We start from the raw sequence: 14,783 nt of genomic DNA, 5'->3' as shown, positions 1-14,783 counted from the left end.
TTAGAGATTCTTTTCTCCAAGCTGAACAACCCAATCCTCTTATCCTTTCCTCATATGAGAATTGTTCCAGAACTGTCCTCTGTACTGGCTCCGTGTCCTTTCTGTGCTGAGGGCTATAGGACTGGATGCAGCACTCTGATGTAAATTCTATATTATTTTATGTTCTTATCTGAACTGTTGCGATCTGAAAGGTAAATTAAACCTCCTATAAGAGTTTATACTAAATTGGTGGCAAATGCTGAGGAGAAAGGTATCATGAAAACAAATCTAATGAAGTCAAATATTTTGAAGGAATACATGTGCAAAGTGAGATACCTCAGTAAATAGAAATGGAGGTAAGTATATTGCAGGAAAAGTAAACCTGAGCTATTCAGAGTGTCCCGGAGTGAGGACGAAAGTTAGAAGTTGTTGCTGAATGTAAGTTTCTGATGTGATTCCAGTTAAAAATCCAAATAAACAAAATCTAAAAAAGGATAGTTCTCAAAGTGCCTAAGAAATCTGCTTATTTGACAAGAGAAATATACATTATAAGAGACATTATTAACACAGCTGAAGTCTTTAAAGTCTTTAACAAAGTGGTATTGTATATCATATTTCAACAGAATGCAATTAGGTTGTTTTTGGGTTTTTTTAATAGAAGGAGCAACTACTGAGCACAAAAGTTGAAATTTAGCATAAGAAAGTCTAGATTATTTAGTTCATAGATTAACATTATCCAACTTCAGTGGAGATACAGTAGGCTATGCCAGCTAATGATTTTGTATATTGTGTCTGAGAAAAAGGAAGCAATATAGGATTCACCTGGTTATCCATACTTTAAAGAGGATATTTGATATTCAAAGCAAAAAGATGTAAGTCTGAGGTCTTTTAAAGAACTAAAATAGAGCTACGCTACAGAGATCAGCTTTGTAATGCAAAGTCACTAGATCTACACTATAGTGATTTCCAATGCATTATATATTTTTAAACAAGCTATTATTGTATCTACACTGCCTGCCTTATCACGTTTTAAACCCATTAGTGTGATAGGTGATTTGTAATGCTGTTGACAGTTTTTGTACCTTGATAATATCTGAAATTGTGTACTTGGCTGAGTAAACACAGGTTCAGCTGAGAAGCAGAAAATAATGTCTCTATGGTTATTATAGTAAATTAGCTTTTTTAAGCACTTCAGCTTGTTCAGAAGACTTTTTTACTGATTTTGCATAAAAGGACTACATCACTCATGTTTCCTGTTGATGATGTGATGTTTTTATCAGGGTGATATATAGCTATGTCCATGTTCACTGTCTATCCAACTACCTCTCTGAATGTTTAGAGCAAGCTACAGTTTCCCTTGTCACTAACAGCAGATTTATATATTTGGGAATATGAATGAATTACGCAGTGATGTTCTCAAAAAGAGACTTACAAACTATCCACAGAGAAAAAAACCCCAAACAACCAGCCTTTTAATTTTTACTCTGAATGAATAAAAAAGGAAAAATATAGACATCAATAGCTGTAAACCCTGAGGAGCCGGAAAAACTAAATAAATCAGCACAGTTCTAACTCCTTGATAGGTAAATCTTTGAGTTGTATGCCTTAGTAAAATGAGGCATGGTAGGTTGGTAGGCACTGGGAAGCAGGAGAATAAAATGGTAGGCTGTGTTACATGCACCTGGACTTGAGGTCAGACTTTCACAGGAACACATTGTGAACAGGAAACACTCCTGCTATGTCCCTGAAACTTTGCTACTTTTAAAATATTCAGTCAGTTACGTAAATTTCTTCTTTAGTTTGAATTCTGGGCTAATAGTCCCAGAAAGTCAAGCACAAGTCAGCTTGTTCTTTTAAAAAAATCAAGGTTGATAGAGATGGGTGAAAGTCATTTTTGGAGTTCATGAGCAGATGTACCTCTTTGAAAAATTCCATATGCCAAGTTTAAGGGTGTATTTTAAAGCATGTCTTTTAGTTGAGAACTTTGCTAATTATATGCTTAGACCTTGATACAGCCATGTTTCTTAAAAACAACAGCATCTTTAAGTCAACCATAGCTACTCTTAATGAACAAAAATTCCAACTTACTCAAATGGGCAAAATATATTGTGCACAGCAAATTAAACCAGAAACCAGAAATTGAACTATTAGGAAATATGAACATACTCATAAATATCCACCTGCACTGGGAGCATTTTGTTCCTTTTTAAAAGCAGGCAAAACTTAAATACTGATATTACATTTCTCCTTAAATTTTCATGTAGAATGTTTTTATAGTCTTTTGGCTTTTCATGCAATTTCTGCATGCCAAAATATTAGAAGTATTTCCAGCACAAAATTTCAATAGCTTTAGTATTTTGTGTGGAAATTAGGTCCTGAGGAAAAAATGTTGACTTAAACTACTGTAGGTCAGAATCTGCTTGGATTAATTACAAGTATGCTAAAACATCAGACATTAGACCTAGTCCTCATTTATTGTCCAGGAGTTTATCTGCTTCATATTAAATATTATGCCAGTATGGATATTGTGTCCTTTTTATTTTTTTTTGTTTACTTCTCCATCCTTACATTGCAATTAGTACTGTCGAATGCCCTAGATGGACTGAAACTGTTGTGTGTTCATGTAATTCATCTTGCTATCATCTTAGGTGAGAGTTCTTAGTACAGATCAGTGTCTTATAACACACTTTCTGGTGAGGCATCACCTTGAGTCCTGGGTGCAGTTTTGCTTTGGACGCCACAATATGAGATGGATACAAAGCTGTTGGAGAGCATCCAAAGAAGGGCCACTGTAAGGTGAAAGGGCTTAGAAGGGAAATCATATGAAAAGGAGCTGAAATCACTTGGTCTGTTCAAAAGCCACTGAAGGGAGACCTCCATGTGATTTGCAGCATCCTCACACAGGGAAGACAAGGGCAGGTACCAATTTCTTCTCTGTGGTGACCAGTGACAGGACTCAAGCGAATGACATGAAGTAGAGTTGAGGAAGGTTTAGGTTGAATATGAGGAGAAGGTTCTTCCCCCAGAGGGTGGCTGGGCACTTCAATATGCTCTCCAGGGAACTGGTCACAGCACCAAGCCTGAGAGCACTCAAGAAGTATTTGTAAAATGTTCTCAGGCACGTGGTGTGATTTTGGTGTGGTCCTGTGCAGAGCCAGGACTTGGGCATGGTGATCTTTGTGGGTCCCTTCCAATTCAGTACATGTTATAATTCTGATGTATACAGTCAGTGTAACTCATGTTTTTTCTTGGAATTTTACTGGCTTTGGGAGAGACCTGCATTGCGAGCAAATTTGAAGGAACAGACTAGCTAAAATAATTTTCCTTTCACCCTAACTAATACACCTCCTAAAAGGCACTTTAAAAAGCAGGTAAGGTTTCTGAGCATCTGCTGAAGAGGATTAGAATGAGAAGTACTTTGGTTGTTCATATTGCTTTCTGTCAGTTATCTCTGACATTTCTTCTTTAATAAAAAGCTGAGTCCTCTGAAAAGCAACAAGCTGTTCCCTTTTTATTCGCCTATCAATGTAAGTATTCTGAGTGAATTCCTGTAGCACTCCTTAACAAGTGACTTCTTGTATTCCATTATTTCACTACATGGTCATTGATGTTTGGGATCTATGTGCCCTAACCATTTCTCTTTCAGAAGTGACAATCACAATAACATATAAAGTGAAATGAACAAAGCTTAAAGTGGCAGCATTTGTTGCTGAGAGAGATACTGATGTGTAATTCCAGTATGCTCCTGTGATATAGCTACCTCCCATGATGATTCAAAAATTCCTTTATTTGCTCACCTTTACTATAGGGATTAGAGCTGTGGGAAAAATGTACTACTCCTTTTATCTATTTGAGTTTTGAGACATAGGAGATTACCACTGTACTTTGACATGAAATAGAGATCTTCCCCAAATATTCTAGAAATGGCTGAACTCTTGCCTGCTAGCAGTAAGTATTGAATGAATTCCTTTTTTTGCTTCCCCTATGTGAACAGCTTCTGCTTGACCTAACGATTTATCTTTATCTCAACTTTTCTTACTTTTGTGCTTCTGGTTCTTTCCAACACCTCACTGGGGAAGAGTGAACAACCAGATGTTCGATACTTAACCGCCCACCAGGGTTAAAATATGCCACCACTGTATCCTTGAGAAAAAAAGAATTTAAAAAGGTGCATTCGGCCAGAGAGAAGGATTAAGATAAATGTTGCCTTAACAAGGCTTTGAAAGATGTAGGAACTTTTATATCCCATAGCTCGTTCTCTGGGACATTAGTTATTCTGGCACCAGAGATATCTTCTACAGAATACTGTTTCAAGTATCCTACACAGTTCAATAGGACAATCTCCATAAAAGCATGTTTATATATATTTCCCATATACCTGTAGAAATTAGAAGATCTGTCTCAATAAAACAATGAAAAAGAAAAAAATAAATTGTGGATAAATCTATGAACAATCTTAATGAGTGTTATAAAAAAAATTTAAGATAAGGAAAAAGTATGCAATTGAAGTAGTACTTTAAACTCTGGCTGGTGAGTTTTCTTGGGATTCAGTTTATTTTAGCAGTAGTAAGATTTTTTTAAATTAAAGGACTTTTATGTGAAGTGAGAATGAAGTGTCTAACATGCCAAATCAATTCCTGCCAATATGATTGCTCTACACACAAGGAAAGATAGCAATAAATTAGAGGAAGTTTATTCAAGGACAATTGGTGTACTGTGCGCGACCTGAGAAATTGCTGATATGGATTGTTTCAATGCCCTAAGACATATTACTTACAAGCACTGTTGTAGATTCAAAGGTTTTTATTCACTTTCAGAGAAGAGAAAAAATAAAATGAAAATAATAAACTAACAGTAGAAGTCAATTGAAAACACCAAAGTAATGATAACTATTCAACAAAAAAACCTATACATTATAATCTTTTATTCTTGGGCATTTAAACTTTACATTTGTTTTCTGAGTAAATGACTCAATTTTTTTTACATATAAACAGAAATAAAATCTATAGTTTAAAATTTCATGTGTATACATCAAGTTTCTACAAGGTTTTGTTGAAGAGTATGGAACCAAACTGAAGAGGGTTTATTACTTTTTAAATCAAATTTCTATTTTTCAAAGATGAAAATTACATCATGTCATATTTTGTGTTCCCTAAGATGTTTGTTCCAAATGTGATTTGAATGTTAATGCAAAAGCTGCAGCTGTAGTGTTTATAATTTAAAAACACAATTAAGAACCAATAGATGTGAAACTACAACAGTTTTTCTGGTTGCAGAAACTTATTTAATTCAGAGTCAAGTAGATGTACCAAAATTGCTACTACATTTCCCTTCCTTTTCCAAATACATAAATGAAACAATAAACAGGTGTAAATTAAATTTTTTATGGATCAAGATTGAAGAAGTAACTGGCTATTAAAAAGCAGGAAAAGTGGAAAAAAAATCGATTACAATATATACAACCCCTTACAATGATAATTCACAAAAATAAAATCTTGGCCTCATAGAAAGATATCCTTGAACAACAAAGTTGTTTCCACTTGAATTCAGCCATGACTCAGTGTTTGGCAATGTTTAATTCAATTAATTGCATATATTTATTGCCATTTATTGCAACCTGTTGAACTTTTGTTTCATGATCGTAGTGTACAATAGAAACCTTAAATTATCTTAAAAGCTTTGAAGTATTGTAGTGAAACATTACTTTTATTCACAAATTCATAATTATAGGCGTCACACCAATTTTAAAAATTCAAGCATCGATTGAAAAAATAAAGCCTAAAGAGAATAATGGAGAAGTGAAAAGAAACGTTGATAAATAAACTCTGGGTTATTCAACTATTATTTCTTTTTTAATGGTAGTAGATTTAAAATCTGTTTTCTCCATGTATTGACATCAGTTCTTTAGATTAATTTTCATTCTTTGGGCAATAAACATTGTTCCTATATTTCATATTCCTATTTTTATAGTTCTCTTAATATTTTTGGCACTTATCTTTAAATTGATGTACATGTTGCTAATGTCTCCATAATATGCTCTAAACCTGCAGTGAATCACATTTGAATCTTCTCTTTCAGTTCCCTCTCTAGACAAAGATTAGTGAAAGATTTTAGAATCCAATTTCAATGAGCTTCTTTTTAAAGGATAAGGGTGGAGGAAAAAAATCAGAAACTATTTTCTTTGCCACTTAAAAAAAACCAAAACACCAGTATGTTTAATATAAGCTACTCTTTTGGCTTCTTTTGTATCTAATTAAAAGAGAAACATTGCTGAAGAAATTGTGTCAATCACCAACAAATATCTGACACTGTGGTTGTAACCCTCTCTAAAAAACTGACTTACTGACAACACAGAGAACCTCAAAGAGTAGCCTTTAGTTAAATAAAATGAATCAGTTAATCCCACACCAAATTAAATTTCATAAATCACTGGTGGTTCACTAAGGTATTTAAATAGTAGGTGGAATTCAGCTCTCAAAAGCTGAGTAAAGTTATCTGAGTAAATACAGGCTGATAAAAACTAACAAACTTCCTGAATCCCATTTCTCTCATTAATTAGATATCCAGAACTATAATTAGACATCAGACATGTAGCTCACACGCAAAACTTTTATAAGTAGACATACACTTAGTCTCTTAAACTGAAGCTAAAGCTTATTCTAAAAATATTATTAGTGTAACCTTAATTGGAAGATTCAAAAGTAACCTGTAAATTCCATTCAGATTTTATAGGCATCACAGCAGAGGGCAGAAAATGCAGAGAGGTGTGATTACTCTCCAAATACTTCTTTATTTCTTTATCCTTTTTTTTAAATCCAGCATACATACATTTGAATATTTAAAAGGAAATGAAACCAGATTATTTTTATCTACATGATTTGGAAATGCCTTACCTGTAAAATCACGGGGACACAAACACTGAAACAAAGGTTGTTCTCTCAGCTGACTCACATCAATGCAAGTTGCTCCATCAGAACAATTATTTGGGTAAATTAAACATGCATTTTCAGCAAATTGGCAAAATTCTCCTGTCCATCCAGGTGCACAGAGGCACTAAACATAACAAACACACAAACAAACAAAAAAAAAAAACAAACACAGAAAACTCAAAATGAAAATGCAAAGTGAAAGTTCGTGGAATATTCTTTGGGTCTTGCAATTTACTACTGAGTAAAAGTGTGGTAGAACCAGCTGAGACTATCCCTCATGCCCGTACTTGCAGATGATAAAACAGTTAAGAGAGGCAAAACTCATCTACCATGTCTGTTGAAAAACTGGGGGAAAAAAAGGATGCATGAGTTGGGGGAAATGGTGAGATAATTACTGGCTGTAAGGGATAAAAAATACCATCAGGAACAGAAGGACTGAGTGTCCAAAAAGGATTTTAGAGGGATAGACATGAGGGAGAAATTGGATAGTGAATGACAACAAAGCTTGCAAGACAAATACTGTCACAGACCAGTAATCAGAAAACATACTACAGGGTTTCTGTTATGCATGCACACTCTACCTGTTAAATAAAATAAACTAAAATTGCTTATTCAGAGGAAAGGGGGAGATCTGAAGCTTATATTACCTTCTCAAAAGAGTCCTGTGAAACTCATACAAGTGCTCTGATCAAATATAATTAATATAGCTTGCCTTGAATCCCATTCCAAGGGCAATAAAATACTATAGCCAACAGTATGTGAGTATTTCAGAACACTGGAATGCTATACCAGATTCACAATATAGAAAAATTTTACATAAGGATACTTGTGACCAGCAAAGACAAATAGATGCATTATAGTGACTCATACAAGTAAAAAGAAAGTTGCCGAAGAACAATATTAGCTTAAGGCACAGAATATATTGCTGACTACAGAAAAAAAATTACGGTAAAAAGCCCCAAGGCAAGTGGTACCAGGAGGAGACCATCGTTTTTTGAAGGGCGGGAGAGTGTTTGGGGGGAGATAAAATAATGCAGACCATCAAGTCTATAGAAGAAGGATGGAAATAGAAGACAAGCTCAATTCAGTAATGACTTCTCTCATCAAAGAGTTCATGACAGAGATTACCTTGACCTTTGTTGTTAAGTACCAACAGGGACCACAGCTGTCAGCACTAATTCTTTGGCATCAACTCCACAGCATTGTGTGATCACAGAGAATTTAGAATGTAAATGTTACAGTGTAACAGTACATAGGGGTACTAAAAATGCCTAACAATCTTGAAAACTGCTAGCATTAAATATGCTGTTTGTGAATTAATTCATTCAAGTTTGTTTAAAGTTTAAAACAAGCCCTACCTCTCAGTCTTTTAAACATTCCCTTTACAGTGATCTCTGATTCCCTATCTGACATATACACTTTGCAAAAATGAACAGTACTTAGGTGGTCAAGTGAAGGCTTTAAGGGAACTGCACTGATGGGAATCGCTTACTGTGAATCTCTGCATTCAATGACTGAAACAGCAGATAACTAAAGTAGATTGCCATCTCCAAAGGAGCATGATAGCCTACAGAATAAGTATGACTTACCTTCCGAGGACTGGAAGAATAGAATGTTCTCCAGCAGTATATTTCTTTGTATTTTCTGCATTTTTATTCCTGCATCACTGTGTTGTGACAATGCCCATACACATCCCTGACATTTGCTGACTGTCTTCCCCTCGATCTCCAGGAACACTTTCCACTGCTATGCACTGTCCTTGATGTTATGTTTGATTAAATATGACACTACTATGTGAAAGGTAATAGGAGGTAAAAACAAGATGGCATGTTTTAGGTAACTGAATCTATGGGTTTGTCTGTGTTTGTTAAGGAGTTCACAAAGCTTATCCCAGGTAAACCTGTAGAAACATGATTTATCCTCTATGTCAATATATTTTACATTCATTGGACTCCAGAATTATTTAGTTTGAGAGAGGCCTTTGAAGGCCATAGAGTCCTATTCCTTGCTCAGAGCAGGTCAAACTTCAAATGCAAGTTGGTTGCTCAGGATCTGTTCTACTTGAGGTTTGAATATCTCCAAGGATATTGGATATATGACAATTCCACGGCCTTTATGGGCAACTTCTTGCAGCACTTAAATACACTCACACTACAGTTATGAAAAATTTCTTCTTACTTCTTAGCCATAATTTCCCTTGTTGCAACTTCTGCCAGTTGCCTCTCATACCAGTACTTCTGAGAAAAAAATGTCTTCAACTGGTTTATGATCACCCAATAAGGAGCTGAAGAAAAAATTATGACCCGATTCAGCTCTTTGTTTTCAAGGCTTAAGACAGAACCTTCAGCCTTTCCTCATATGCTGCAAAGTTTTCACAATGTTGATGGCTCTCTGTTAGATTTGTTACAATTTTGTCAGTCTTATTTTTTGTACATTGAAGTTCTACACATCAGAGTGCTCCACAGGTAGCTTATCAAGTGCTGAGCAGAAGGGACTGATGACATAACTTGACCTGCTCTCTCTGCTTTTACTAATACAAGCCAGTATTGTATGAGGCTACCTACACTTTATCATGATTTGGTTACATTGGCCCACTCCCTCATCTTCCATGGATGTATCTTGTCAAGCCCTTTGAACATTTATAAATACCCTCATTGCCTATGGTCCTGGTTTGGCATTTCTCTTCAACTAATGGTATTTCATTCCTCTAAATTTTGCCGCCTGGCATGGGACTTGGGAAATTTAAAAGCACATATTGTAAGTGAAAACCAGAGCAAAGACACTGAATGTCATCCACCTCAATCAGCAGTGGGCATACATTTCCCTTGATCTCATTTTTTCTGCCACTGTACCTATACAAATTTATAAAATAGTTTCTCCTTTATGAGTATTTTTCATGAGGACCCATTTGGAAATTCTCCTTGACTAGACTTGACCTTTTACCTACCCAGTCACTAAACATCACTATTTATTGTACATCCTTTCGTTACATGTCTTAAGTCCATTCTGCAAGAAAGAATTTCAAATAAGTTCACTGAAGTCTAGCCCTATTTCTAGTGCATAAATGTTAACTTAAATATGTTCTCAGAGATGGAATTGTGACAGTAGCTGTGAAAACTACATTTTCTTTTCCACTAGAAAAGTGACTTTTCTGCACCTGCAGTGAAAGGTATTGCTGTCAAGACAGCATTCAGAACCTGAATGGCTATTTCCAGACTGTGCCTGAATAATTTTGAGGATAATTGAAGGACAAGTCTTATGGATGCTTAAGCCAGCACTTTCCACAAACATTAAGCAATTTTTTTAAGCTTAATTGAAATCACCTCCATGGTATACTAGTACCATAACCTTTAGTTTTTACCTCCACAGTTTTCAATTGCCTGGTAAAACAGCTTGCAAAATGATGTTCATGTGCTAGATTTCTTTGCCCCTTTTATAGTACATGGAGAAAATTCCAACTCAACCCAAAATTTAGGCATTAAACTTGGTATGAGTGCTTTCAATTTTTGATTTAACTTTCATTATTCTGTTATGTTGTTCATTCCTATGTTCAGATTTTCTTCTTTGTCCACCCCTCCCTGCTACCCCCCATTCCACAAATATAATCTGAGTTATGTGTACATCCTTACAAGTGTTTTTATTTTCAAATTTTTCTAGAGGTAGTTTTGACATTAGGAACTGGAGTGACTGATTTGTGACAAAAAGGCTTCAAGTACTCCAAAGATGCTGTTAGGCTAAATGCTTAAAAATAAATAGTATTTTTATTTTTCTGCATTGATGGAGCTCTGAAAATTGTTTAAATGAAGAAAAAATATCCTCAACTTAAAAAAATATCTGCTTACATTTTTTGTATGTAAAGTTCATTCCTAACTGAATTTCTAGAAGTCACTCACACTGGAAAAAATAACTGCAAGAAATATATAGAAATTTAGCTTGTAACCAACAAAAGTGTAGCTTAGTGGGGATTTATTTGGGGAGAATGTTTTACTCAATTCCTTATTTGAACTGATAGATTTTAAAACTTTGCAATATTGATCATTAACCTACAATACATCAGGGCACATAAGTGACTTTAAACATTAAAACAGAAAATTAATTGGTTCTAACTTACTATATCTGTCAAATTTGCAGACAACACCAAGCTGAGCATTGCAGGTGACACACCTGGAGTATGGGACACCATCCAGGGTCCTGAACAAGCTTGAGATGTGAGTCCATGGGAACTCACAACAAGTTCAACAAGGCCAAATGCAAGGTCCTGCACATTGGCTGGGGACACCCCTGGTACCAACTTGGGCAGAGGGGAAAGGGATTGACAACAGCTTAGTAGAGAGGGTTGGGATGGCTGTGGATGAAAAGCCAGACATGAGCTAGCGATGTGTGCTTACAGCCCAGAAAGCCAACTGTAGCCTGGGCTGCAGAAAAAGCAGCATGACCAGCATGCCAAGGGAGGTGATTCTGTTCCTCTACTAGGCCTTGATGAGGTCCCACCTGGAGTGCTGCATCCAACTCTGGGATCCTCAAAAACCATTGACCTCTAGGAGTGGGTCACCAGGTAGGCCACAGAGGCCTGGAGCAGCTTCCCTATGAAGACTGGCTGAGAGAATTTGGGTTATGAAGTAAAAAAGATTCTGGGGAGATCTTTCTGTAACCTTTCTTTAAAGAGGACAATGGAGAGATGACTGGCTGTGAAATTAGAGGAAACTGAGAAGTTATATCCACATCCCAACAGAAGTTAGGTATGGAAATTATAGGATAAAACACAATCGTTGCTCCCTGGGTGGAGTGCAGTTGGGATGCTCAAAACCACTTCCACGATAATTCCCGATTACATGATCTGGGACTATAGGCACCTGCTAAGGGGATGGAATGGAGGGTGGAGCAGAGTGGAGACACCACAGCCAGGCACTGCTGAAACCCTTGCAGGGAGGGGAACTCAGTGATGCTTTGCAGCTGAGAAACTGCAAGTAACTCAGCCAGGGGAGATATCCTGCTGCTGAGCAACCAACTCTGGCAAAATCACATTCCTCAGAAGAGCTTGGTTCATTACAGCCTAATTGCAAGATTAATCCACACCTGCATCCCAAAGTTATCCCCCTCCAGCATATGACCCCGCCCCACAAGGTGTGTGCTCTCTATTTTTTTTACTCTATCTTTAAAAGTGAAGTGGGAGAATTTTACGCCAATCAGTAACAAAGGTATGTATGACTAGAATTACTCAAGGTCCACCTAAACATAACAAGATAGTATAAAATTAAGTAGAGAATCGGGGAAAAGTTAGGGAAGACTCTATCATAACTTCTGAGATCAGTTGATGGGCTTAACCTGTCTTCTCCCCCATTGTCACAGACATTTTTTATGAAAAATCCTTTTCTTTAGGATTTTTCTCTTGAGAAGCTGAGAGGACTCAGGAACAAAATGCAAACAATACTTACCTGCTGCTGTGGAATGCAACAGGTGGATCTTTGATTGGTCTCATGCAGTTTTTTCTAATTAATGGCCAATCAAAGTCTAACTGTCTGGACTGTCTCTCTCAGTCACAGGATTTTGCTATCATTCCGTTCTTTCTTCTTTGCTTGCAAGCCTTCTGATGAAATCCTTTCTTCAATTCTTTAGTATAGCTTAAATATATATCATAAAATAAGTCTTCTGAATAATAATTAGCCTTCTGAAACATGGAGTCAGATCCTTGTCTCTTCCCTCTTTCTGGGACCCCTGTGAACTCCACCACACCTCATAGGGTCGCATATTGGGTAAGAATTGTACTCTGTCCATGATGAATGCTTTTAGTGGGGATCTTACCTTTTCTGTGTATTGTTTGAACATGTTTTTGCAGTCCAATACTACCACTGACAATGCTTGAAACTTAACCTACCACAATTTTATATAAATGAGGAATGCTGTTCTGTGAACTCTTGGTGTGAGTCTTTCACAGGCAGTTGCAGCAAAAGGCAACATATTCAGTGCAGTGGAAGACCCAGTGGGGGATCACAAGGTGGGAAGATCTGCCAAAGGATCTCCCTCGTGATGCTCTGTGCCCCTGAATGAGTCAGTCAAGCCATTCTCTGATCTAGCAGGACTGCTCAGGGAAGGATTCCCATAATGGGACACCAACAGACAGGCTGGACACAAGAGTCTTGGCTTTCCTGGGGTGCTGACAGACTAATTAAACACTGAGGGCTAAGTAATGTCCCCACATTAAGGGTCGAGGAAATCTCCCCTTTCCACACAACAGGGGCTTATAAGAAGGATGGGGACAAACTTTTTAGCAGGTTATATAGAAATAGAAGGGATAATGTTTATAAAGTAAAAGAGGGTATATTCAGTTTAAATCAGAGGAATGAGCTGGAGCAAGTCAGCCTGAGATGTGGTAGATGCCTTGTCTCTGGAAATATTGAAGGTCAGGTTGAATGGGACTCGGAATAATCTGATGTAGTGAAAGATGTCCTTGTTTATTGTTGGAGATTTGGACTAATTGAACTTTGAAGGTCAGTTCAAACTCAAACTCAAACTATTCTATGATACTATGATTACTGATATGACATGCTCCTTCATATGAAACCCTGATTCTAAGTGGAGATTCTAGGAGTCTCCACAGAAATATGTCACAACTTGAATTAAATAATTTTAATAAAAATATCTTCTTTCATTTCTCAAGTGAATATATGGGTAAAACAGAAACTAGAATTCTATCCATGTACATCTTATAGGGAAGGTGGGAAGATGAAGTTATCTATCCTTTGTGTAGTTTGAGCAAGTGCCATCTCTCTTTACATATGATTTCATTTAAAAAAATGAAATTTTATTAGTATGTAATTATAACTTAAAAGGCAAATTAGGAACGTGAATTTTTGAGGTTTTGGTAGTAGACAACAAAAGGGCAAATACTGAAGAATGAAAAATAAACATTAAGAATCTCAAACTAGAAACTTACTGTACAATGTTAGAAACAACTGCCAAAGACACCACAAAGTTTATACAGCACATGGAGAACATGTGTCTGATCTTACTGGCATTAATAAACAGGCAAAAATGATTATAAGTTATGTGCTTCAGAAATGTATAGTGCTGAGTTGGCTGAGTGAAATTTTATGGACTCTTTCTACAGACATTTTCCCTATCTCAAGGGGCCAGCTCCTTATTAGATAGGGAAGTCAGTGAAGAAGAAATTTGGGGAATTTCTGTGCCTTTGAAAAATGGTTTGAACTTGAGCACAGGCTTGATTTTAACTTCTCAGAGGTTGCATTTAAAAATAAACCAGAACATTTCTGTTGGTTATATCTAGTGTATTTTGCTGTCCATTTATATTTAATTATATGCTCTTCTACTATATAAATTCAGATCCATTGTACAAAGATATATGAAATGATTAGATGATCACAGTTTTAATTAAATATTTTCCATTTAAATTTTCTCTTTAAAAGGACATTTCATTTATTATATGAACTTCCATACTGCTCAGAGATAATTAGCAGCACACATGAAATGTACCTGGGGTGCTTTGATGGTGTTTATTTCAGTAGAATAAGAAAAGCAGGAAAATTAATTTTGATAAAGTCCAAATTAAACATTAAAGAAGGAAAAAACTGTTTAGAACATTTTAAAATTTATGCGAACTCTTCTGTAGAATTACTGCTACTGTGTGAAAGAAAATTGACTAATTAACTTGTGTAAAACTAGCCCCTAATGGAAGTATCTGACTTTGAACTACTGCTGTTTAGAACACTCAGCTGGAAGGACAAACACAGGAGAGGCATCAATAGAATTAATGATGGTGGCAAAGTGGATTCACAGAGATGAAACTATAATGTTCTCATATGGTCCATGAGGAGAAACAGTAGGAGAGACTGTAGATTTTTCTTAAAAGGAAGATGA

At 36.2% G+C, this 14,783-nt stretch overlaps 1 protein-coding gene across 1 annotated transcript in view; it reads right to left on the bottom strand.

Annotated features, from left to right (window-relative positions):
- The window catches only part of EYS (eyes shut homolog), a 704,955-nt gene that overhangs the window by 632,731 nt on the left and 57,441 nt on the right, over window positions 1-14,783 (bottom strand). The window contains exon 6 of the mRNA XM_054280634.1: window positions 6,873-7,032. Coding sequence (XP_054136609.1) covers window positions 6,873-7,032 — 160 coding nt within the window. The remainder of the gene's footprint in view (window positions 1-6,872; window positions 7,033-14,783) is intronic.

The sequence above is a fragment of the Melozone crissalis genome, unplaced genomic scaffold (genome assembly GCF_028551555.1).
Source record: "Melozone crissalis strain CALT ecotype California unplaced genomic scaffold, PUWL_Pcris_2 ptg000027l_1, whole genome shotgun sequence".
Classification (NCBI taxonomy): domain Eukaryota; kingdom Metazoa; phylum Chordata; class Aves; order Passeriformes; family Passerellidae; genus Melozone; species Melozone crissalis.
Note: the sequence above shows the minus strand (reverse complement) of the source record. Positions and strands in the feature narration are given on the sequence as shown.